The sequence below is a fragment of the Pistacia vera genome, unplaced genomic scaffold, assembly GCF_008641045.1.
Source record: "Pistacia vera cultivar Batoury unplaced genomic scaffold, PisVer_v2 Contig617, whole genome shotgun sequence".
Lineage (NCBI taxonomy): Eukaryota > Viridiplantae > Streptophyta > Magnoliopsida > Sapindales > Anacardiaceae > Pistacia > Pistacia vera.
In genome coordinates this window covers 440,149-467,265 of record NW_022196465.1, presented here as the reverse complement: position 1 = coordinate 467,265, position 27,117 = coordinate 440,149, and the positions used below count along the sequence as shown (strand labels likewise).

The window sequence follows — 27,117 nt, the reverse complement described above, 5'->3', positions numbered from 1 at the left end:
ATACTAAAATAATTTAAAAGTCACACGTGATATAAGGGGATTAAATCAAGTAAAAGGTGAAGAGCAATATTTAAAGTGGTTTGGATGCTTTAAAGCGAATCCTACATCCACTGCTATTATATTAATAAGAGAGAATGATCAGATTGCGTTTAGCGAGTTGAGTTATAACTTAGAGAGAAAGAGAGAGCTATTTTAGCTTAAAATCAACTAATCCCCTTAAATGAGAGGGAAATCATCTATTTATAGTGGGAAAGTTCAAGATAATGATTATGAAAGCTACAAGTGGATAGGTATCGTGCAACTCTGTTTTTTGCGTCCCATTGACCACTTGCCCAAGGGATTTCCTCGATTAAAGCAGGGCTTTGACACGTGGGTCATCTCCAGCCGCTTGTTGGCCTGGCACTCACCTGCAACACTGACAGGAGTCATGCCACTTGCACTAGGCGCGATGTGGCAGCACCTAGACGACGCAGAACCCTCCTAAATTCTGACCATCCTTTACTGACGAGGCTCCACGTCAGCCCTACTTTTTTTGGCATAACAAAAGTCCCCTAGTTTTTAAGGTTTAAAGATCGAACCTTGAGAGCTTCATAATTATGTCATGATTTGACATATCCAAATGACGCCTGGTCAACCCAAACCTGGCTACAAGGAGGTCGTAAAACATTTTTCTACGAGTGACCTAATATGGTATTCTTTCGCGAAGTCAACGACCTGGATTAGACCCGACTCAGTGCCGTATCGATGCACCTCTTATCTTAATCGAGGTCCGCGACCTGATTACACTTGGCATATTTCAGCTGGAGGCAAGAAATCACATCGCTTTACAACCGACATGCAACGAAAAGTGTTCTTTTCCAACGACCTCTTCAAATGTTATCCGTTGTGCTTGACAGCTAATCCATTAATGAAGTATCCTTTATTCTGACAAACGTGTCTTGTACGCAATAAGTGTTAGTCATGTGCATTAAATACAAGACATACTGAAACGACATTTCTTATCAAGGCATTAAATGCGGATGAGAGCGCATTTAATGTGGCGGAGAGAATCGAGCCGTGGCTCCATTATTTCAACGGAGAGACGCGATGATTGAATTTCTTGAAGCGTGGCGGTTACTCCTTCTCATTGATTGATGACATGTGGTAGTGATCAACAGCGAGAGACGCATTCTGCCCAAACGTCGCTTGGCTTCGGGAAGACCAATCGTCGTTTCCTCCACTATAAAACCCCAGGCTCGCCTTAAGCAATGTCACAATACTCATACTTTTAGAAAAAGTAAAAAGCTCTTGCGAGACCAGATTTTCAATCCTTCAAGTTGGTGCGCACTATCCGTTAACAGTAAGAAGTTCAACCCCCACATCAAAAAAGGTAAGGAAGATCCTTCCATTGCTTTCCTTTTTCTATTTCATGGACAACTTAACCAGGCAATAATGGTGGGTGTTTATGGCTAGACTTTTGTAAGGAATAGGTTTTCAGGGTACGAACCATTGGGGGTGGTCCCCAAGGGTTTTTTAGGATTTTTGGAAGATACATTAGGATTTTGTTCTTCCACGTCGTCGTACAAAATTCAATACGAAGACTGAGTAATCTGTATGTGTCTCCCTTTTTTAGACCATAGTAGAGATGGACCCTACAGCGACCAGAACAAATAAGGGGATGAGCTCACAGGCGTAGGACACCCCAATGGATCTTGGCAAGAGATTCTGTCAGTAGTTACCAGAGAGGAAATACAAAAGGCAGTAGCCTAATACGCACTTAGTGTAGACGTCTACCGGTATAGGTAGCATACAGCTCAGAATCCGCCAGCGGGAAGCGATCTCTGAAGCTATATTCAAATACGGAGCACTAATTCCCTTTCATCCCTTTATTAGGTCGATCATCGATCCCACTACAAGAAAAACTACATTCTGGAACCAATTTTTTAGCAACTAACCAGAATTAGTTGTAAAAATGCTACATTTACCAACTAAATTGCCATTGGTCGGGCAAAGAGCAACTCAATTTCAGAGTCCACATGTTCCAACTTTTGGCGTTTAAAGTTAATGTTGTGCGACTATTTTGTTAGTTGCAGAACAAGTTGCATTAGTGACTAGTAAATTTAGTTGCAATTTTTGGTGGGCTATTTTTCCCTTCATAATTTGAGAATTTGCGTCTAAAATATTTTATTTTGCATCTATATTATTGGTTACAAAAAACATTTTTTTGCCACTACCCGTTAGTAGCTAAATTAGTTGTAATTAATTAAGAATGTATTAGTAACTATTATGATTAGTTACAAAAAATGAAATTACGAAAATATCCCATATTTGGACAATAATTACAAGAGCCCCAAGGCATTTTTAGCAACAAATGTTTGTGTTCATATTAACAATAGTTGCAAAAAAAATATATAGAGCAATTAAATTCGGTTTAGTTGCCAATTTAAGTTGAAAAATTCATCTTCCCCCCACCAAATTATTTGTTCCCGTCAGACTTGCAACTGTAACTAATTCTTTCTTGACTAAATATTTAGTTGCAAATTGATTTGTTTATAAAATATAATTATATTTAAAAATTAAACAACTAATTACAAGCTTTACTTTTTAAAGTTATTTACAAAAAACCCTAAACTATATAAAGCAAGCCTTTCCCCAAATTCCCGATCTTCTCCACGCAAATCCTTACCTATTTCACCAAATTCCCAATCTCATAACCTAGCTCTTCTCTTCTCCACGCAAATCCCTACCTATTTCCCCAAATTCCCAATCTCATAGCCTTACCTACCTCTTCTCTTCTCCACGCAAATCCCTCCCTGTTTCCCCAAATTCCCAATTTCTTCTCCACGCAAATCCCTGGCGATTACCTCAATAGGTTATATGTTTGTCAACCATATGCCAATTTTTGTCATGACCAAGTTTTGTGCACGGTTTTCCTGATCTGCTTTGTTTTGTTGATTATTTGTTGAAGGTTTGTTGAAAATGATGTTTAAGGTTTGATTTTGTTTTTTTTTGGGTGGTTTAGTTGAGTTTTTGCTTTTGGGTTTAGATCTTCTGCATTTGGGTTTGTATTCAATTTAGTGTTTGGTTTTCGGTTACCGTGGGTCGTGTGATTATAGGGTGATTGATTTAGGGGTCTTGTTTCTCTGTGTGATTTTTTGGAAGAAATGAGAGAATATTTGCAATAGATATATATATATATATAAATATATTTTTTCTGTGGGGTTTTTATTTTTTATATTATTTATGAAGTTTAGTTTAGCATTCGGTGTGGGAAGAAATTGTAAAATTTTCTGTGCTTAGCCTTTTTTTTTTTTTTTTTTTTATTTTTTGGTTTTTTAATGTGTCCTGAAATCATTTTTTAGTTGACTGATGATACACACAACTTAGTTTTTGCTTTTTTTTTTTCTTTGGGTCATTGATGGGGTTTAATGGTGATCACGGGTTTTGGGTTTCATGATCTAAGAATGCAATGTATATTTTTTTACAGCAGTTCAGACATAGGGAAAATGCTTTTGCATGAGAAGTAGAAGAAGACTTTAGTGTTTCGAAGTCCAAAATACATAAAATGCCATTTAGTTATTTTCAAGTTCAACTACTTGTTATGGAAATAATTTCTGTGTATTTCTTGTTATTCTTTTTCAAATACGGTTCCAAACTTGTTTCATATCTGCTATAGAGATGATAGATATAGCAAGTTTATAAGTACTGTGGAGAGAGAGTGGTGGGCGAGAGAGGTGAGAGAAAACTTTGATGGAATAGATTTGATTTCTGATGGAAAACCACCCTGTTTTGACAGAATATTTGGAGTTTCTCAATGTGGGTGCAGTCTTTTTTGAACAAGCAATTTTAACGAGTTAAATTAAGCATGGAATAGGTTGATTTTTGTTGTGTGTTAATTTGTTGAAAGGACCAGTGGGATGCCTCAGTTAATTCTCTCTTTTGATGAATGTGTTCTATTTGAACAACATTATGTGTTTTATCAAGTTATTGTGATTGGGTAATTAATGCCTCCAATCTGTTTTTTGCAATGTGGTATTTCTCATGTTGCTCTTTATGCAGGTTGATGGTCTTGTTGGCAAAAATCATCTCTTTAAGCGTAGCATTATTCTGATCAAAGCTTGGTGTTATTATGAAAGTAGAATTCTTGGTGCTCATTATGGTTTGATTTCAACTTACGCTTTAGAAACGTTGGTCCTCTGTATCTTCCATCTATTTCATTCTTCTTTAGATGGCCCTTTGGCGGGAAGTAGTTGTGGGAATCAACATGGCCAAATCTGTGCTATGCAGAATCTTAAATTAGTTAATGTTTTTTTCTTCTGTATAGGTCCTCTATCAATTTTTGGATTACTTCAGCAAATTTGATTGGGAGAATTATTGTGTTAGTTTAAATGGCCTAGTTTGCAAATCTTCCCTAGATGTAGCAGGTATGGACTTCCTTTTGTGTTTTTAACAACTTTTTGTTTGATGGTTTAATTGATTGAATCCTCTCTCATCAGCCAAAGAAGTACCTGAAAGCTGGATGGACAATTTATTGCTAGGTGAAGAATTTCTGCAAGAATGTGCTGACAAGTTCTCTGTTCGATCAAGGGGGCCTGAGACAAACACTCGAGCATTTCCTCAAAAGCATCTTAATATAATAGATGCTTTAAAAGAAAACAATAATCTTGGGCGGAGTGTCAACAGAGGTAGGGGAGTGTTTCATTCTGCTGAAATGGGTTTGAACTAACATGTTTCTACGTTTTCTGTGCTTAATGTTTTGAGGTAACTGTTCTATCAATATTTGAGGTAGAATCTCATTTACGATCTTGATTTTTTAAAACATATTCATTTTAATGAAAAAAAAAAAAAAAAAAGAATCTTATTCAGCAAACTTCTTGTAATGAATTTGGTAAGTTTTTTAATTAAGTGGAACTTTGAAGTTGGGCAACACTAGATTCTATTATATTTTCTGCTCTGGCAATAGCAAAGGCCAGTAAAAGCAGAAAGTTTTAGGTGAAAGGATTGGTTTCCTTCATTCGCTTTGTTTGCATTCCATGACTATCATGGTATTACTAACTCCATTTCTATAGTATCAACCAAAGAAATAGCTGCCAGTGGCAGAACTACTTCTGCAGCACGCAGTACTTCCATTAACAAATGCAATTTTTTCTGCTGTAACCTACATTACCCTTATTTTTTGGCTTCTCGAATGTTAGTTGAAAATCACAGCACTGTTTTCACTATAGTACCTTTATTTTTTCATTTGATATAATTGTAGAGTCACCATTTTATTACATCACATGCTTTAGTACCTTTCTTCTGATTGTTATTAAGTGTATACTATATTGGCTCCTTCATCTCATAAAGTGCTTTAGAGTACACAATCATGTGTACCTTGCTTCTTGTTTTTCTCTTCTCGTCTGCTGTTGTGATGGACTCTGCAGGTAATTTCTATAAAATATGCAGTGCTTTTAAATACGGAGCTCGTAAGCCGGGCCAAATTCTATTGTTGCCACATGAAAGATTAGTGGATGAACTCAACAAGTTCTTTGCAAACACTTTGGAGAGACATGTGATAGTTATGCACAGATAGATAGGTAGTGGGCTGAAAATGTGGGTGCATGCTGTTTTTTTTTTGTTATGCACATGTGATAGTGCATTTTGGATTTTTATTGCCCATCATGCATAAAAATCCATGTATGGACTATATATATATGTATGAAAATATGATATTTGATGTTAATGATCAGATTTTATATTGTGTCAATTGAACAGTTGATGTTGAATGTATAATGTAGGTCAATACGAAATGCTCTTTAAAAAAAAAACACATTCTGCAATTAATTTTTTTAGTAGCAACAAGTAATTTAGCATAATTGCATTCCACTAAAGGTCGATACAAAATGCTCTAAAAAAACACATTTGCAACTAATGTTTTAGTAGCAAAAAGTAATTTAGTATAATGCTTTCACATTCTAAAAATAGTTGCGAAAACCTTTTGAATTTCACATTCAACGTCTAAAATGATTATAATTAACCACTAAATTTTGGTCACTAAAAGATACATTTGGTTACTAATAAAATAGTCACGAAAATCTATTGGATTTCACATTTAGCGTTTAAAATGATTATAATTAACTACTAAATTTTGGTCACCAAAAGATACATTCGTCGAATAATAAAATAGTTGCGAATACCTTTGATGAAATTACCCCTACACCTTTGGCGTCTAATTTTTGTGGCATTCGCGACAAATTATTAGACACTAAAAAGGTACATTTTGCAACTAATTGATTAGTCGTTATGTAATTTTACCAAATTACCCTTGAATTATTAGCGTCTAGCTGGGGGACTATTTTGACAAGCAATTAGTAACTAATTTGCTGGTCGCCAAAAAAAAACTTTCCGCGTCTAAACAAAAATTTAGACGCGTAAACAATCTACGACAGTGATAATGCAACTAACTGGCGACTACGAAATTTAGATGCGAAAAATGGCTTAGCATCTAAATGTTACTTTCTGCGTCTAATTTTGCTTGACGCCAAAAGGCATTTTTCTTATAGTGTCCCTTTATTAGGTTGATCATCGATCACTTCAGGGTCGCATCTTTACAGCTGATGCCTAATGCATATATGATAGTCGTGGCTATATATATTGCGTGTGTTGAGTATGGCCTCGGCCAGCTGACTGAGTTGGAGCTCGCTTGCTCGTACTATTTAAAAAAGAGCAAGGACAAAGAATCTTACTACCTCTCGAATCGACCCACGATCGAGGGAGGCATATTCAATTATCCCAGTAATGTTGGGGCATACGAGACCAAGTTTTTCTTTTTCCATTACGATGACATCTGCCACTTTAGGGAGCCGAGTAGGTCTTCCTTTTTTGTACTTAGTGAATTTTTTCTTTTCTTTTTGGGATTTACTTTCCAATGATCTTTCTTGTCTCTTTGTAAGAAACAAGTCGACCGGGTAGACATATCTCTCTGACTTCAACCGAATAGTTTCATTCGGTAACCTGCCAGATCACTGTCGCGATGTGAAACTGCTCGTGACAACTGCCAATTTGAGGAAGTACGACTTCTTTAATTCTGAAGCGACTTTGGAACCCTTACTTCGTAAGTGTACGCAGTCTTTTCAAATTTTTGCTTTTGCACATAGCGAACTCTTTTACTAACAGTACCTGTGTGCATCGAATATGTCACCCAAAGTGCCAAGGTCATTGAGAAAGAGGGGGTTAGTTTTCCCTCGGGTCGGTGCCACGAAACTAGCCAAGGCGGGCCCTAGCGACACCCTTATCGAAGGAGCGCAGGTGGGGGCGCAACCACCTACCGAATAATCTGCAGAACCTTCTCAGCTTACGGCCGCATGCCTAAAGCAAAAGACCACGAGCCAAAAGTCCAAGAAAAGAAGGGTGCTGCAGCCCGAGGAATCAGAGTCTGAGTCGGAGAGCTTGGGGGTGCAGCTTGGGAGGTCACAACCTTATTAGGCTTTTCGCTCGGGAGAGAGCTCGAGGCGCGCGATTAGGGTTACACTGGTCTATCTGCATAGGGGACAAAGGAAGGTCGCGGCTTCCGGGAGGAGAGAAGGCAAAGGGTCAGCTGGTGAGGTGCCTTTTGCTTCAGGAGCTGACACACCAGTGTTGGACTCTATGGGTCAACTTCCGGAGCACCTGCAGTTGGTGGTGTTCACCCTTTTGGAGTGCCAACTTGCCAAAGTCTTTGAAGAGCTCGTGGCCTCCAACAATGCAGACCTGATGATTAGGGCGGTTTAAATGCAAAGCCAGGTAAGACGGTTTGTCCTCGTCGAGGACTTTCCAATGCTTTACTCTTTTTAAGGAGATAGTCTAATGTTTGCTTATTTCACTATGCAGTCTTTGCTCGCCATGCACCTGACCCAACAAAAGATCCAACTTGAAGCTTCCGGGCAACTCTTCGAGCTAAAGGAAGAGAACATGCAGTTGAGGCACGACTTAGCAGCTGCGAAAGAAGAGCTGAGCTTGCACATCGTTCAGACAAACCAGTACATGTAGGAGAGGAACTCTGCTCTTCACACGGTGGACTTCCAGAAGGCCGAGCTGGAGAAGAGGGGAGAGAAGCTTAAACAGCTTCAAAGGAAAGTGACCAGACTCACCAAAGAGGCTGGCGAGAAAGAGTTGGAGCTACAAGCGAACTCTGAGCTGGCATTGCGGGCGGAGGAAGAGAGAGATCGATTGTGGGAAACTTCCGAGAAGTAGAGGAGGGCACTCAAGGCGGACCTTGAATTATCCCAAGGGCGAGTCGCTTCATTAACTGAAGAGATGAAGCGACAAGAATTGGAAATTGAGAGGAAAGCTGCTGACTGGTCGATTCAGTCCATTTATGCCCTTTGGCCAAAGAACTCGACCATGGACCTCACCGACCTTCTGAATGATTACTAGAGGATCCGATGGCGAGAGCTGATGAGGATGAGGATGAAGGTCTAGGGCCTCACGTGGAAGAGGATCAACCGGAGGAGTACGTCCCAGAGGACCCGACAGTTGACTATGTGGTCGGCGGCCAACCTGGAGATACCAAGGTCGCATCTTCAGGGCCTAGGGACGAAGACCAGTGATCACTTCTGCCTTTATTTTTCCCACAACCTTGCTTTTGACTGTCTTTGCATATTCTCTTGTAGAAATTTATGAATAAAATGATCATTTTTTTAAATTATTTGTGAGCATTTATAATCTTTCGTACTTCACAAACATTACATATGCGAACAGGGGGATGTCCTCTAGCTATTTGCGATATTAAATTATTTGTGAGCCCTTATACTTTTTTGTACTTCACAAACATTACATTTGCGAACAGAAAGATAAAAACAATGCGAGGAACAAAATCATACATTTATACAAGATGAATTTGGCTTAACATCGATCTTAATTACAAAGTTTTCAAGGGAACTTTTACGAGGAAATTAAAAGAGTGAGTTCGAAATTATTGATAATAGGGACAAAGATGCTCAACATTCCAAGCTCGCGATACTTCAGAACCGTTGAGCCTTTTGAGGTGATAAGTCCCCGATCGTATCACCTTAGCGATGCGGTATGGGCTCTCCTAGTTCGGTCCCAACATTCCCATGCTTGGTTCCTTTGTATCGAGAATGACTTCTTTCAGAACCAGGTCGTCGACCTGAAAGTCTCTTCTCCTGACTTTAGAGTCAAAGAATCTTTTCGCACACTGCTGGTAGACTGCTATCCTTAATCGAGCTTTGTTGCGGTGTTCTTCAACTAACTCCAGACTTGCACGCAAAAATGCTTCATTGTCTATTTCATTGAACAAGTCCTTCCAAAGTCAACCAGCCCCCACTTCCACTAGGATCATAGCCTCGTAGCCATATGCTAGCGAGAAAGACGTTTCTAAAGTAGAGGTTCTTGGAGTTGTCCTGTATGCTCATAGGACTTCTAGGAGGTCGTTGACCTAATTTCCCTTGGCAGCGCCAAGCTTTGCTTTCAGAGTATGCTTAATGGTCTTGTTGACAGGTTCAACCTGGCCATTGGCTTGCGGTTTTGCAATTGAGGCGAACTTTTTATGGATCCCCAACTCATCGCAAAACTGCTTGAATTCCTCGTTGTCAAACTGCTTTCTATAATCATTTATGAGTGTATGAGGAATTCCGTAGCGATACACTATATTTTTGAAGACGAAGTCCTTCAGCTTCTTAGTAATGATCACGGCCAAGGGTTCAGCTTCGGCCCACTTGATGAAATAATCCACCGCGACCACAGTATACTTGACCCCTCCCTTTTCGGGTGGCATAGGTCCAATAAGATCAATTCCCTACATAGAGAATGGCTAAGGGCTGGTCATAGTTATCAGCTGGTGGGAAGGAGCTTGCGGTGTGTTCACAAAATGTTGGCACTTGTCACACTTTTTTTACAAAGTTGAAGGTATCTTGTTGAATCAGGGGCTAGTAGTACCCTTGACGAACAACTTTGTTAGCGAGGGATCGCGAGGCAATGTGATTACCGCAGATCCTTCATATATCTCCCTCATGATATAGTCTGCTTCCTCGTTGGTTACACATCGGAGAAGAGGGGCACTAAATCCTCGCTTGTACAACTTATCTCCTACAAGTGTGTAACGAGTAGCTCTGGTTCACAAGGTTCTTGCTTCAGTCTTTTCATTGGGCAAGGTCCCATCTCGGAGATACTGAATAATTGAGGTCATCCAGAAAACTGATTCGATTGTGACCACGGTCTATTTGGGCGAGCTGATACTTGGGATATCTATGTATCGAACAGGAATACTTTCTGGTGCATCCGAGTCTAGCGACGAGGCTATTCTTGCCAAGGCATCCCGGATAGAATTACTGTCTCTAGAAATCTACGTGATCGTGAAGTGCTTAAAAGACTCGAGTGAGGCCTTAGCTTTTTTCAGATAACTGATCATGTTTTCTTCCTTGACTTGATACTCTTCCAAAATTTGATTAACAAGTAGCATGGAGTCGCTGTGATAACTGATTGCAATTGACTCCATTTCTTTTGCCAACTGCAGACCAACGAGCAGTGCTTCATACTCGGCCTCGTTGTTGGTAGCTTTGAACCCAAACCGAAGAATACCATGGATGCGAGTCCCCTTGGGACTAAGGAGGAGAAGACTTGTCCCGGCCATTTTCTTGTTTGAGGATCCATCGACATAGAGGCTCCAGGTCGATAGATTCTAAATAGTTTCCTAGGTGACTTCGCTGGACTATTGCTTGGATTCCTGAATCGGTTGGTGTGAAAACTTTGAAATGAAATCGGCAACAGCCTGCCCTTTAATTGTTGTTTCGGTCTGTACTGCAGATCGAACTAACTTAGCTCCATCGCCCATTTGAGCAACTTACCCGAAGCCTCTGGCTTTTGAAGAACTTGCCTGAGCGGGTAGTTAGTCAATATTTGGATAGCGTGAGCATGGATATAAGGTCGCAACTTTCTGGAGGCGACCAGTAGGGCATAAGCTAATCTCTCCATTTCTGGATACCGCATTTCGGCGTCTAGTAGACGCCTGCTCGCGTAATATACTGGCCATTGGACTTTGTTTTCTTCCTGAATCAAAGCTATACTAACCGCATACTGAGAGACGGATAGATACAGGAGAAGAATTTCTTAAGGGAGTGGCTTGGACAGCAGAGGTGGCTTTTTAAGGTGCTCTTTTACACTCTGGAAATCCTGTTTGTAGTCTGGAGTCCACTTGAACTTCTTGTTGGCCTTGAGTATATTGAAAAATGGCAAGCAGCGATCTGTGGCCCTTGATATGAAGCGACTGAGAGCTGCTATTCTTCCATTGAGACTCTGAACCTGTTTTTGGTTGGTCGGGCTTCTCATGTTAAGGAAAGCTTGAATCTTTTTGGGGTGATTTCCATTCCCCTTTGGTTAACCATATATCCTAGGAATTTTCATGAGGATACTCCGAACGAACACTTGAGAGGATTAAGCTTCATTTTGTACCTTCACAGTATACCAAACATCTTAGCGAGATATGCTATCTGATCTGAAGTGACATGCAATTTGACTAGCATGTCATCAACATAGACTTCCATTGATTTTCTCAGAAAACATTCGATTAACCAGTCGCTAGTAAGTCGCCCTAGCGTTTTTTTGGCCCAAGGGCATGACCTTATAGCAATACAACCCCCAATCTATAACAAATGAGGTATGCCCTTCGTCCGGCACATACATCGGAATCTGATTATATCCCGAGTAGGCGTCCATAAAACTTAACAGCTCGTGCCCAGAGGTGGCATTGACGAGCTAGTCGATCCTTGATAAAGGAAAGCTATCCTTTGGACATGTTTTATTAAGGTCAGTAAAGTCAACACAGGTCCGTTATTTGCCGTTAGGCTTCTTTACTAAGACCAGGTTGGCAACTCAGCTTAGGTAAAGTGTCTCTCGGATGGATCCGTTTAAGAGAAGATTATCCACCTTTACTTTCAAGGTGGCATATCGCTCAGGGTTCATTGCCCTTCTCTTTTGGCGAACTGGCCTGACTGCATTATCAATATTCAGGGCATGACATATAAAATTCGAGCATATCCCGACCATATCAACATGAGTCCATGCGAATACATCGATATTTTCCTTGAAGAAACTAGTCAGGTCATTGGCGAGCTGAGGGTTGAGATTACTCCCAATCCTCAACATTCGGGTTGGCTCACTTTGATCGACCGACACCTCGGATAGGTCCTCCACTAGCCCACTGTGAGGGCATTCTTGGATGCGAGTGTCCATGTTATCCTCAACCGGGCCGGCTATGATTTGATCCTGTTAATCGCCATTGCCTACTCGAGGATGTCAACCGGCATTCCTTTTCCCTTACACACCATCTGCACTGTCCTTACATAACAGTCGCGAGATGCACATTGAGATCCACTTACTTCCCCTATCCCCGTCAGGGTGGGAAACTTCATCTTCAGATGGTATATTGAGGTGACTGCCTTGAAGTTTCGCAGTAGAAGTTGTCCCAAAATGTCGTTGAAGGCAAACAAATAGTTTACTACTAAAAACTCAATCATTTTGGTCATCTCGTTGGTTTCTCCCAACGTGACCTGGAGTGAGATTGCTCCCTTGGGAATCAAATGATTCTCGGTGAAACCGTACAAAGGGATAGAGGCAGGCTTCAGATATGCCTTGTCCATTTTCATTTTCTCGAAGGCTCGCTGAAATAAGATATTCATGGCACTTCCATTGCCCACTAGTATCCTGTGGACTTTGCACCGACCTATTTCAGGCATGATGACGAGAGCATCCTCATGGAGATGATGCAACCGTGTAACATTTTTCTCGGGGAAGGTGATTTCCTCCTCTCTGCGAACTTTGGGGGGTCGCGGCGTCATGGTCATGACACTTATAGGGTCATGACGAGCTTCTCAAGCATACATTTCTTAGGCACCTCGAGAGTTCCCCGCAGAGTGTGATCCTCTAAAGATGATCCCCACATTGTAGAGACATTTGTGACCACAACGCCTCTTCCCTGGTTCCTCTCGATTTTTCTCCCAAACGGGAGCTGAGTCATCAACATACTCTTTGAAGTGCCCCTGTTTAATGAGGTACTCAATTGCTTGCTTGAGGGCCCGACACTCATCGGTGTGGTGCCCATTATCCCGATGATAACGACAGTACTTTTCATTGTTTCTGGTTGAGAGAGGATTCTTCATGGGCTCGGAATCTCTGAGCAAACCAGCCTCCTCTGATTTATCCAAAATAGCCGATACTGAGGTATTCAGATGAGTGTATTGACTCTTGTCGCGATCGCGATAAGGAACTGGGGCATAAGATTTCTTGGTCTCGTACTGCTGCTTCTTTTCTTTTCGCTGATTATCATTAGCCCATTTACGATCAACCTTCCTATTCTCCCCTCGGTTGGGAGCACTGGCCGACAGACCAGGGTCATGGCAACTAAGAGCTGTCATGGAACTTTCGATCTGGAGGTACTTTTCAATAAGGTTGTAGAAGCGAGTGAGGGAAACATCATCCTCAGATTACAGTTTCTTCCATAAGTCAGTCTGTGGGCAAACCCCGCAACAATAAGAGTCCGAACAGACTCTTCGGGAGTATGAGCCACTTTGTGGAGCTCCATGTGGAACCTATCTATATAAAATTGGAGGGGTTCATCGCTTTACTGCCGTATATTACTTAGGTAGCTTAGCGGCATTGAGAACTTCCTGTTCACCTGGAAGTGCCTCACAAATGTCGAGCTCATTTGAGGCCATGAGCCGACCAATCCTGCTAGAAGCGACCTGAGCCAGTGCTTGGCATGGGTGGTAAGGGTTATTGCCAAGCAACGACATTTTGCCAAGTCAGAGACTTGGTGGAATTCCATGAGATCGTTGAACTCGTATAAATGATCCTGCAGATCAGAATTCCCATCGAATGCTTGCATGTCGGGCATTCTGAATCTCGATGGGAGAAGGGTAGCTAACACTGCCGCATAAAAGGGAGACTCCTCTGCGACCTGCCCTTGCTCATTCTGCTGAGCCTTAAGCTAATCCAGAGCTTACTGTAGTTCTTCAATCTGAGGCAGCAGAGCTACCTAGGGATCACTTTCCGCAATGTGGGTTCGACCCTCACGGTTGCGGTTAAGGAAAGACCGCAAATCGGACTCTTCCTCACCTCAGCTGGAAGCTCCGACCAATCTTGGCACACGTTGGCTAGAGCCGTGTGATTCGAGGAGTCTTCCGTACCTCTACAATGGTACGAACCGACCCGCAAACCATGAGAATCCCATACACGACGATGATCGAAGTCGTCATTTTGGCGATATTGCGAATCTCCCCGCCTTGCACTTTTGTGGGAGTGCTCGTGTGACGTGATGCGGGACGGCTCATGCTGCGACATGTTGTTGAGTCGCAATGCCATGAGTATTCTACGCGGGGCGCGATTAGTGTTTGCTAGTCCCTCGGAGCCCTTGGGCTCGCCGTGCACCACTTGCTTTCCCTTTCTCTGACGCGATACAGTGCGCGCGGTATGGGCTTTCGCCTTTTTCTACGCTTTCACGTGACCTGTGGGCGTTTTTTGTAGTGGCACTGACTCATTGGATTCGGGTGGCATGACCCGATCCAATTGGTTTAGCCTTTGGCGGACCGTTTGAAGAGTATTATTAAACCTCTCTAGGTAACTCATAACAACTAGGTTGAGCCGCGAGCTTGAAGGAATATCCCCCGTGGTATTCTGCTAGACTGGCGGCATTTTGGGAGAAGTGTCCTCCTGGATCTGGGGGATTTCTTCATTGCCATGATTGGTTCGCTCAGATTCAAAACCGCGAGCCATTTGTTGTTGTGGGACCGATTAGTCAGAGATTTTTCTGATGAAGAGTAGGTACTAAATCAGGCCCTCCTTCTAGCGTCAAATTGTTGATGCTTGATTTTGACACCAACTACTCGCACGTGTAAAATTCTAAAATGACTTGGAAGTCACACGTGATATGAGGGGATTGAATCAAGTAAAAGGTGAAGAGCAATATTCAAAGTGGTTCAAATGCTCTAAAGCGAATCCTACATCCACTGCTATTGTATTAATAAGAGAGAGTGATCAGGTCACGTTCAGTGAGTTGAGTTACAGTTTAGAGAGAGAGAGAGAGAGAGAGAGAGAGAGAGAAAGCTATTTCAGTGTAAAATCAGCTAATCCCCTCAAATGGGAGGGAAGTCTTCTATTTATAGTGGGAAAGTTTAAGGTAATGAATATGAAAGTTGCAAGCGGGTAGGTGCCATGCAAATCTTTTCTTTTCGTCCCATTGATCACTTGCCCTAAGGATTTCCTCGATTAAAATAGGGCTTTGACACGTGGGCGATCTCCAGCCGCTTGCTGGCCTGGTACTCACTTGCTGCACTGACAGGAGCCATGCCACTTGTGCTAGGCACGACGTGACTGCATCTGGACGGTGCAGAAACCTTCTAAACTCTGACTATCCTTTATTGACGAGGCTCCACGTCAACCCTACTTTTTCCAGCATAACACATTTAAAAAAAAAAAAAAAAAAAAAAAGATTAATGTGAATTAATGTTAAAAGAAAAAAAATAAGTTTTAACATAAAAAGGGAATAAAAATATGATGCACCTAAATGTAACAAAAGAAAAAGAGTTTTCGAGGTTTCAATCTTTCATAGGAGGCCCAGTTTTAGTTGGTTCTGGAAAAATCCCATTCATGCAGATTTAGAGCATCGACATTGATTAAACAGTCTGCATTCCACCACTTTTACACAAATTAGAGAGAGGCCATGCTTCCTACTTCTGGATCTTCTACAATTTACATAAAGCATGTAGGAACTTCAATACACATTTATTTAATTAAGTAGTAAATTTAATTTATATTTTTTTTTTTAGTAGTTGGAGAATATAATATATTCATAGTAGATTTTTTTTTTTTTAATTGAGGGTGTCCTAACTAGCTTACGTGCACCTCAACTAATCTCCTATGACGCTAAAACTATCGACCAGAACTCCAGTGGTTACCCCTATTAGCACTCAATGAGGGACTTGAACTCAAGATCTCTTGAGTAATACACCTAAGAATCCCTATCGAACCACTCGATCACTCAGAGATAATTTATACAAAGTAGATTTCATAAAAATAAACTGGAGATTCTTGGAAAGAAAAACAATGAAAGATAAGAATCTCATCCATGTGAGTGAAAGTAGTTATCCATCTCCTAGGTGGGGACTGCTGGGAGTGACCACATCCCTACTTCTTCTGGGATCATCATATGTCCTTCCATGCGGAGAAAATCTGAGTGTGTATGTTACTCATCTCATCTTTGAATGATTATAAATACATTCGATGTACGAAACCTTTTATATGCAACGTCATTTTATATGATTCGACAGCTCAGGCATCCTTAGTGGTCATGACAATAGGAACAAGCAATTGGAATCCATCATTGATTAAATCTCAATTCTAGTAGCTTTTTTTGTTATGTGGTTCTTCACTTATCAACTTCTTTTACAACGTTCTCTCACCCCTTTCACTGCTCCTACCTCCAAAAAAAATAAATAAACGAAATAGTATCTATATATATCTTAAATATATGAGTAATGCTAGAGGTATAAATAAATCATAGAAGGATTTTTATACAAAGTGATGTGGTTGGAAGAATTAATACAAAAAGTCAAACTCATCATGTTCACTTTCCGTTCATTTTTTGCCACATCACTCTGTACAGAAATATTTATAAGATTTCTTTGTAAGTCTAACATTGTTGATGTTGGATTTTGACACCAACAACTTCGCGCGTACAAAATGCTAAGAAGTCACATGTGAGCAGACTATAGCGAGTGGGTGAGGTACTATGATAATAGTAGCAAGCAAATACATAAAATAAAGTGGATAAGAGAGTTTTTATAGTGGTTTAGATGCTTAAAGTGAATCCTACATTCATTGTGGTTGTTCATATAAGTCTTTCTTTCTGATCGTTGCACAAATTTACAAGAGATTGCAATCTGCAATATGAGATTACAAGTGTTTGTGTTATAAGAGAATGTCAAGTCAGTCTCTTTCTAGTAGTGTGCCTTTGCTATTTTCTTTGTGAAATTCGTGTGTATCTAACCTCTATTTTATGAGGGGAAGCTGCTTATTTATACCCGTTTTGCTCAAGGTAATGATTACATTTTGTAAGTGGTTTGATGTCGTGAAGATCCTTCTTGTCTTCCCATTTGTTGAGAACTCCCACTTATATCTTTAAATTAAATGGGGTTTGGACAAGTGTGTGAACAAAATTCACCGAGACACAAATCCTTGAGGCGGATTGGATCTTAATAGCTATTTTCCTTTTACCTTTGGATACATGTCAAGTTTTGAAGGATAAAATGGTTTGTTAGATGTTGATTGATGCTTGATTACGTCAACATATGTCGGCTTTTATTTTTAGGCATAACAAACATTATAATCAATATATAACATGTAAAACCATAATATAATTAATTTGATTATTGAAGTTCTTGCATGATTCCATCTATTTAGGAAGGATGTCTATTCGTAAAATAAATAAATGTCAAAGAAAGTCCAATACCCTAGAATTTAGAAAAATGGTGGTAAGTGTTAATTAATTATAGTAATACAAACCAAATCCATAGTTGAGGAGACCAAGAAGCTTCAGGTGGACTGTTGGACACCTCATCAGATTAGATAAAATGTTAATTACTATTACGACTCAAATATTTTGCTTGCATGTGCCTGGAGTCCTTTTTTGGAAAACTCGAGTCAAAATAACTAATTGTCAACCAATTAAATTAAATTGATCCACTGGATAGCTTAAAATAAATTAATTAATTGTGAACTTTATGGTGATTCTAGCAGGAATCACGATGACCATTTCCATTATTCTGAGGCCACATGTCAGCATCGATGTGCACGCGTACTATGCTTCATTAGAAAATTATTCTGATTTTAATTTTTCGATGGCATTACACATTATAATAAAATGTCAAGTACATTTATCTTTCATTCTTTTTCAAACTTCGTATGGATGTATTTCAAGATAAAGAAAGCAACAATATAATAATACTAAACTCTGAAGCAACAGTATACCTTATTATACTTCCCTCCAGTGTTTGATATTAGAGTAACATTTACTCTAAAATTATTGATATTTAAGCAACTTTTACAAATATTTTAACATTTTCTTGACTTAATAAATGGATTTTGTTTATTTCTTTTTTTGATAATTGAAATATCCAAGCCAATTTATACGTATTTTTACTAATTCTCAAAGTTCATTAAACACCCTACAAGCCTAAAAAGTCTGAAAAACTACTATTATTATGATGAGTAATCCCAAGATTTAAATCTAAAAACTCAAAGAAAAGAATAAACTTCTCTAATTACCAGGCCAACCCCTTGAGATTGATTCTGTTTATTTCAAAAGCAAGAAAAAGAAAATAAAATATTTTTTATTATTATTCAGGATAATACTCTCTCTCTCTCTCTCTCTCTCTCTCTCTCTCTCTCTCTCTCTCTCTCTCTCTCTCTCTCTCTATATATATATATATATATATATGTCAAAATACTTTAAAAAAATAAGGACAGATAAATATATACCAACATTTTGATTGTTTAGAAACAATGGAACGTGGTAGTGTGTAAGTTTTGAAAAGGAGGGCCAATACATGTACTAGGGAAGCTCCTATGCTAAACAATATCATGTACTCGAGAGGCCCATAACCTCTCAAGTATGTGGCCTATGCTAGACTATATTACCCAACCGAAAAATCCACTTGCATGTTGGGCGATCCCTGGGCTGTTTTATCCGACACACGGAAGAAATCCACTTCGTCTTCTCCAATTCAGCAAGGGAAGGGAAGCCTACAAAATAAAATAGTTAAAGAAGCAAAAAATTGATCAAAAGAAAATTAGAAATGTCCAGCAGTACCCTTGCGTGTTGACTTCGCATTAATTATTGTATCAATATTAAGGTTGCTTTCTCGGTCTCGTCTCTTTTATCAAAATGCAAAAACATTGTGATAAGCTTAAACTATTGAATTGGGAGATAAGATTTATCAATAATATTACACTTACAAAGATTTTCATACAAAGTAAGTTGACAAAAATGAATGGAAGAATAAAACAAAAAATCAAACTTATTAAATTTATTTTTCTATTCATTTTTTATCACATCACTTTGTATGAAGATCTTTGTAAAATACTTTTGTAAGTGTAGTATTCTTCAAGATTTATTTATATATGCATGACCCTATACTGATAATTAAGCTTACCCTAATTTGAGAGAAGTATCAGAACTGTCATCCGCTGTAGGCGGGCCGCTGCTGGAGCTGCAAACATTAGTAGCAGATTCTGATGACCCAATACTGATAATCAAGCTTTTTCGCTTATACAAGTTGGCCACCTGTTCCAAATTTGAAAGATCCCTCGCCATTTTCAAATAAAATGAAATAAATAAAATTATTATAATAGTCCACCAAAATGAACTCTTATACCTTCGGTTTTAGTCGTCTATTCTCCTCCAATAGTTGTGCTCCCTGCAAATAATACCAAGTTGAAAACTCAAGATAGAACTCTTGACTTATGATATCTTGATAATTAACAGCAAACTGGAGAGGTCTTCAACCGAAGAGCCTTGATATATGTATAAAGTATTACCCACCATGGAAATTAAAGAACTTAAGCTATAGCTCACAACTGTGTCCTTAAAATTATAATGCAATCTGAAAATTTGCATGTACATTTGAAAATTGCTAATATTATAAATAGAAAGATCTTTTGTGGAAAATTTTGATGCCAAAAAATTAAAGTCATTATATATATAAAAAATAAAAACTCTCAAAAGTGAAAGTCCACATATTTTAGTTGATTCATGTATTATAGATAAACATTATTTTCATATCATCTATTTAAACATACTGTATTTCCATGAATATCTCCTCTCTGACTTTGAGATGATCTCAATTTAAGATATCCTTATGGAGAAACTTGTTTGTTATCCTTATAGTACACTATTGCTTCTACCACAAACAGTGACTGCTAGCTTTAAATTAGTAAGAAAGAACATGAACAAAAGGCATAGATTTGTAGTTTACATTCTCCAAAAGAAAAAAATATAATTGATAGAATTAAATATTTGTCTTCTAACCTTTCTTTCAAGTGAAGAGATCTTGTTCATAATCAGTTCACTCTGATAGGGAAAATAAAACTCATATGAACACCTGCATGAATCATGGTAGATATATATACTTAGTTTGCAATAAAATTAAGAAAAATGTAAACCTTTGTTTCAAGAACACGCCCAAGTCCTGATTCAAGCATTTTTTCCAGTTGCTGTAATTCCTCTATATTCAATCCTTTAAGATCTTCTCCTCGCATTTGTCTATTATAAAAGGTAATATTAATAATAAAGGAATTTTAGCTAACTTACCAAAGTAAAAATAACAATATAACTACATTAAAATATATACCGTAGTTCATGGCTCTTATCAGCAACTTCCTTACTCAATCTGATGTGGTTGCTATTTTCCAGCTATATAAGAATGGAATTTGCCAGTCAGTTCTGATATGTAAAGCTTGACAATTACTGGGAAGAAGAAATTTATATATGTGATGCCAAGTTAGCCAATGCAAGTGAATTGGAAATCTCTTCCATTGCAGTTAAAAGTATGCTTAATTAAAAAGTTAAATTAGTGAACCCCAAGCCTTTTGGAAAATTCATCTAAGAAATTCTAATGGCATCCCTATGTCATTTTCCTTTAGTCATTTAGAACCTCTTAAAAACGTACATAGCAAATCATAGTTATGTTATGATAATCTAACAAAACTGATCAAATAAGTTACCTGCAGTTCAAGCGATGGCTGGTCAAGTTTTCCGATGTTATTAGAGTGCAGATTATACCTTGAAATCATGTCCTTCATGCTTCACAACAAAATTTATATACTAAATATGTTAGACAGGTCAGAACTCATAGCAAAATTTGCCATGTATAGGATTAGTTAAAGCACTGTTTGGAACTATATGGCAAGCGAGGTTTCAATTAATTGCTAGAATAAAGATCCCATCAGCTGGGAAGGCATCAAACCCTATTCATAATATATATGATCTAAATAAAATTATAATGATGTTTAATCAAACTGAACTATCTATTCACCAAATGACATGTTTGTTATCTGTCATTACATCCAATCATCCATCATCCACCCCATATATTTAAGCATTTGTAATTAGTTATAACGTAATACAATCATTCAACTGACATATTGACTGATAATTTAAGTGAAAATCAAGAAAACCTAGCCATTTGAAAATTTACAAGAGATGAAAAGTAATATCCAATTAATTTAAATAACAAAGTTCACTCACCTTAATTTAGCAACTTTATAACACAATGTTATGTTCTAGTGAATAAAAATCTGAACAAACTGTAAAATTAGAGTAAAAAGGTGTCAACATGCCCCAGAGATTCTGTTACTAACAAGTAACAAAGGACATAATATGATATAACCACCTTGCCTGCATAATATGATTCCCTTTCAACGATGGCATGATGAAGAGAATGTTGGAGTTGTTGACTACTTCAGCATTAATGGGTAACGGAGACGCACTCGGGGGTTTTGAGCTTTTCCATGTATAACCGTTGTAGAATTTCTTTTAAGTTATTAATTCCTTTTTGGGTTGGGCTTAGGAATAGAATCCTTGTAAAACTAGGTTTAATCTCTTAAACCTAGTATATAAACATACTTTTCTCTTGTTATACGTGTTAGAGCAATTCATTCATTGTAAACGAAAGAGGTAGGGCATATTGTAATAATATTGACTCAACTGAACGTAGCCTACATTGGGTGAACCAGGGTAAATCGCACGTATTATTTTTTCTTTGTTTACTGTTTGATTTGTTTTACTATTATATTTTGTTCCTGTTGTTGTCTCTATTTCGTTCAGAGAAGAGCTTCTGTTATTCAAATGTATTGACCGAAAGGCTATAAAGAGAGGTGAAGTCACATATGAAGGAGGATCCCAGTTTAGGAGAACACTTGGCTAAAGCAAATATATTATTCATATTTTTATCTACTACAGCTCACATCAAATGGCCAAGGCAGCAACTTCTTATTTATAAACCAACTTAGAAATTTAACACATGCATTTCAATCAAGAGACTTAACCATGAAAACATAAAGACATGGTAATAGTTTATATGATAATTTATGTCATAGGGTTAATCACATTCAATGGAATTTAGAAATGCATATATTGATCCCCAAATTCATGGTAGAAATCAGAATTGATGTATTGCTATAGCAATCAACATATAGGTGCCGCATCCAATACGACTGACACACAATTACCCAGTGGATGATGCAGCAAGGATTATAAAGGAAAACCATGAAGATCATTGTTCAGCATAATAATAGAAAGAATTAAGAATTGCTATATAATGGAAATAGAGTTCTTAGGAGGATATATAATTTTGTATACTGGATATTACAAAGCCTATTGAAATCGTTTTCTTCATTATTTAATCTAACAATAATTATGCTTCCAACAAAGTAATAAGTTTAACCCTGCAGCTCTAAGAAATAAGATTAATATCAAATTAATTATAATAATACACATGGTAACCGAATAAACAGCTCAAGCAAGATCATGTTCACAACTATCACCTCAATAAACAGGTAACTGAATAAGAAATAGGAAAAACAAGTGATATTGTAGTGAAACATAATACCACAGAGGTACCAAGTTATCTATACAACCAACCAATGCTTTTACACCACCTATGAAAATTTCTCTCTCATCAATCTTTATCATAAAATGTGATCAAATTATTAATTTTAAAAACTATTTAACAACGGTATATTGATTAGTAATATAGATGATGCAGTACCTCTATGGTATCATAGACATTCTTAATCATGTTAATACCTTTTACAATTAAGTGTCAATATACATGATTTTTCCTTACAAATAGACCTTTCCCATTGAATCCGGTTTGAGGCCATGGAGACCTACTCTTCAAAAGTAATATAAGAATTTACTCCAAACTCAAATCTACCATAAGTCCACAACATTTTACCCTCACAAGGCCACATGCAATGAAAGTTCTCAAAAGCTTGTTTATACTTATAATCAAACTATAAAATTTTGGCTTAAATTGAAGAAAGTTAAATTCAACTTGTTAAGAATAGAGCACATTCATGCATATAAGACTCATTGATGACTAATGTAAGGTCAGTATAAATTTTGAACAACTTTTACATGGTTACAATCAATCTTCAATATCTATAATTATTAGAACTTGACTCAAGTTTGCACTTAAGAAGAATATATATATATATAGACACACACACAACTTATGAGATCAACTGATCAACTCAAGTTCAAGCTTAAAAAACTTACAAATATGATATACAAGTCCAGGCTAAACAACCCAAAACTGAACCAAACATTTTCAAACCCTTGTACAAAAAAATCTCATTAGAAGGTCAATTAGCTAGACTCTTTCACCTTAAATGAACTAACATCGAGCTTAATTCAGAAGGTCAACCAGAGTCTTTCACCTTAAACCAACATCCAGCTTGATTTGAGCTTGGTTAATTCCTTTATTAGCCACATTCAAGTAAAAAGTAAAATTAATATTGGCCGGCTCGGTTTTGGTGACCAACTTAATCATGTTTATTAGAATGATAACACTTATTATTCAAATCAGCTACCCTTTGAAACCAAGAAAGTTAAATGGCTGGCTGCTATTATGGAAACCCAAAAATACAGGAGGACTTTTCATGCGGAACCTTGAATGATAAGGATTATACCAACATTCTCAAAAACTCAATAGGCTTTTAAATATAAAAACTTATGGTCTTATGACACATTCATGAACATTAATCATAAGTTTGAATATTAATGCTTCTGAATGTGGCATAAGATGTTTAACCATCAATCATAACTTTGAATATCAACAAGTAAAAATTCTTTGCCAATCTATCTTGATTTCCAGCTAGTCTCGCTGAATTATGAGAGCGTAATTTGTTATAATTAAGACAATATAATGTTCAAATATTAGAACCAAACTATGTCAAAATTAAAGTAAAACTTTAATACACTGAATATATTAATATTTACTCCTCCCCTCTCCCTTCAGAGTAAAATCCTTCTTTCTTATCAAGATAGAAAATGCTAATTAAAATAAAACTTGTAACATCTACTTCAACCAGTATTAATTATTGTTCAGTTTTTTCACTAAGTACTAGCAGATTTTTAAATCATGAAATGTTAACATCAATTCCTATTTAAAAAAAAATAAAAAAATAAAAATTAACAGCATTTTCACACCCATCAATATATAGGTCTGGAAGTTGCTTTCAAACATACATAGATTACTTGTAACCTTGTATCCATTTCATACACAAACAAACACAATAAATAACTACTCTACCAAACATGCTCCCAGAAATTATTTATAATTTTACTGATGAAATGATATAAGTATTAATATGTTCATATCATTAACTCTATATTTAACTTCAAACCTTATTATAAAATAAACAATTAAGTATTTATTAATATGTTTGTGGTAAAATTATACATATACAATACTTACATTTAACCCTTAACCCATCCCCCATGCATCCTCACTCGATTTTATTTATTACAATATTTATTTTCTTAACTACCATAACAGTATCATTGATTATATAGTTGTATTCAAATTTGGATACGCAATAAGGAATGTAATTAAGCCAGAACGCGACCCGAAAAATAAACTGAAATAATTGCTTCTTATATTTAATTTAAGACATATAACATAATTGTTATAATGTATATTTATATTTCTCACCTTGACACCAATTAAATAATTAAATAGATGCGTACGTACATTCATCATATGGTTGAACTCGTTGAATATTTAAAGTAGTTGAGCTCAAATACAGAGATAAAGTTATAATATTGGTATTTATTTTGTTATTTTATGACAAAATAATAGGTCAATTAGGAATATGATGAAAATGTTTGAGACGCTGATTTTATGCGATCTGTATATATTTCAAGAAAAGTCACCCACAAGTCACAACGGGATCGAGACTCCGCCAAAGTCTGTGTACCCGCTGTAACAAGCAACCATAGAAATCAAAGTTTTAGGACTGATGCCAGACTGCTGTTGACCAGAAAATCTAAAAATGCCATTCAATGGAGGAGATAACAAAGATCTTGCAAGTGACCGTGAGGATTTTCACTCTTAATTATTATAAACTCTAAAAGTCCATAGAATTAATCAAGTCTGAGAATGTGAACCGAAGTACGACGTTTTTTTGAAAGCGACCACGGAATTTCAGCAAAGAAATTGCTTTATTCCCTTCTGTAAATTTTTTTCTTGCTACTTGAAAGATCGAACGAAATGGGAAAGAGTAAAAACTTGAAGGAGTCTCTCTCACGCGCGGACAAACACAACGACAAAGAGACGAAAGCACATAAACGCAGACACGGGAAGACAAAGGACCGAAATAATAGGTGGAGTTACAGAAGAAAAGTTATAGATTTATCGTACGGAATTTTAATATAGAGAAAAAAAAATGGAATTGGAAAATACCTGGAGGCGCTGCAGGACTCAAAGAGCTTGCCAGTAGCTGAGAAAATGATGAGAGCAACCTCGGCGTCACAGAGAACAGAAAGCTCTTCAGCTTTCTTAAAGAGACCTCGCCTCCTCTTAGAGAAGGTGACTTGCCTGGCCGTTACGCTATCAATCTTCTTGATCTTGATCTTTTCTCTCGCCATTCTTCACCCTCCAAAAATCATCAACCCATAACTTTCACATTTTCTAAGTATAAGAAAGTAAGAAACCATACATATAAAATGGAACTAAAAGGGGTAAAAATGAAGTGGATTTTCTTCCAATTTATGAGAGAATCCTAGTAGAAACCCTAGTTAAAGACCCGGTTCAGATCCAGGTTAAGAAACCCAGAAAAAAGTTTTAAAATAAAATAGAAAAAAAACCCACCAATCATAACTCATGAACAAGCAAACAATTACAGAAGAATGACAGATTAAAGATTTTATTGTGTGTGTGTGTGTTTGTTTCTTATTTACCTTCTCGGAGTGGTGTTTTAGGTCTGAACTGATCTCACACAGCTACCAAATGGCACTAAACTAATTGGAGAAAGCGATTTTAAAGAGGGAGAGACATAGTTGTGTGTTCAAGGAACGGAAGGTTCCCTTCCCTTTTATAGCCAAACAGTTCTTTTTTTTTTTTTAAATTATTATCTTCATTTTATTTTTTATATTTATACTTAACTAAGTAATTAAGGTATAGGTTAATAGAGATAGAATAGAACTGATTAAGACACAACTAATGAGACATGGATCAATGCGAAATTTTAATTAAAATTTTAGATAAGTGTTTTTTTTTAGTTTCTTTTATGTGGACAATCGCTTCCCGTACATACATTGCCATGCTGCCACTACTTAATAGGAATAATGACTTGTATCTGTTAATCTCAACCATTTAAAATCCTCACTATTTTTAAGTTAACGACTTGTATTTATCAAAATAATAGTTTAATAACATTTTTTTATCTAAAAATTTTTAAAATATTATTTTATTACTTAAATTTATATTATAACGACGAATAAAAAGTAAACTTAATCTAAACTATAAAGTTTTTAAGAGGAGAAACTTATAAGTCTTTTAATAGTAAAAGATTGAATTTTGGTGGTTGAGATTGATTAGAATTTGACTTAGAAGAGACGGTTATGCAAAATTGGCGATTGCTGAGGTCGATAGGAATAGGATTTGAAGGATTTTGGTGAGTGATGATTGGGGAAGAAAATAGTAGTGATGTGAGGTCACAATGATGTCAGAATCAGAAACGAAATATAAATTTTGTTAATAAAATGATATTTTAAAAGTATGTGTGTAAGAAAGTGTCATTAAGCCATTATCTGGATGCTTAAAAGTCATTTACTCTTTATTTGTTGAGATAAAAGGAGTCACCATTACATATTTACTTGTATTTTGACTATTTTTCCATTCATTTTCAGTTCCAATCAAATGTTTTGTTAATAATTATGAAATCAGATTAAAGCTATATTGAAGCTGGTAAATTCAATTAATTAATATATAATTATTCTATTATGACTTTATTTTATTGTGAATATGAAATGATAGATTGGATTTCAGGGTTTGTATAGTTAGAAATGAGAAGATACTGACTTTTAAAGTTTATTATTTAAGT

At 37.1% G+C, this 27,117-nt stretch overlaps 2 protein-coding genes across 6 annotated transcripts; one reads left to right on the top strand and one right to left on the bottom strand.

Moving 5' to 3' along the window:
* Positions 1-2,659: 2,659 nt before the first annotated feature.
* LOC116110865 lies at positions 2,660-5,733 on the top strand. 5 transcript variants are annotated; one of them, XM_031397076.1, is made up of 5 exons: positions 2,915-2,970; positions 4,039-4,221; positions 4,304-4,403; positions 4,473-4,664; positions 5,425-5,733. In XM_031397076.1, exons 1-5 carry the CDS (start codon positions 2,959-2,961, stop codon positions 5,484-5,486), a joined length of 549 nt encoding a protein of 182 aa, XP_031252936.1. In that variant the 5' UTR covers positions 2,915-2,958; the 3' UTR covers positions 5,487-5,733. The 5 variants fall into 5 exon arrangements, 3 of the variants coding, with proteins under 3 accessions (XP_031252936.1, XP_031252934.1, XP_031252935.1); XM_031397074.1 differs by having other exon boundaries at positions 5,403-5,733; XM_031397075.1 differs by having other exon boundaries at positions 4,476-4,664; positions 5,403-5,731.
* Positions 5,734-18,458: 12,725 nt separating this feature from the next.
* Positions 18,459-26,062, bottom strand: LOC116110864 (MADS-box protein SVP-like). The gene is made up of 9 exons (XM_031397073.1): positions 25,973-26,062; positions 25,476-25,668; positions 20,731-20,809; positions 20,358-20,419; positions 20,170-20,269; positions 20,036-20,077; positions 19,383-19,424; positions 19,161-19,291; positions 18,459-18,750 (listed from the first exon to the last, which is right to left on the bottom strand). Exons 2-9 carry the CDS (start codon positions 25,658-25,660, stop codon positions 18,732-18,734), a joined length of 660 nt encoding a protein of 219 aa, XP_031252933.1. The 5' UTR covers positions 25,661-25,668; positions 25,973-26,062; the 3' UTR covers positions 18,459-18,731.
* Positions 26,063-27,117: the final 1,055 nt, after the last annotated feature.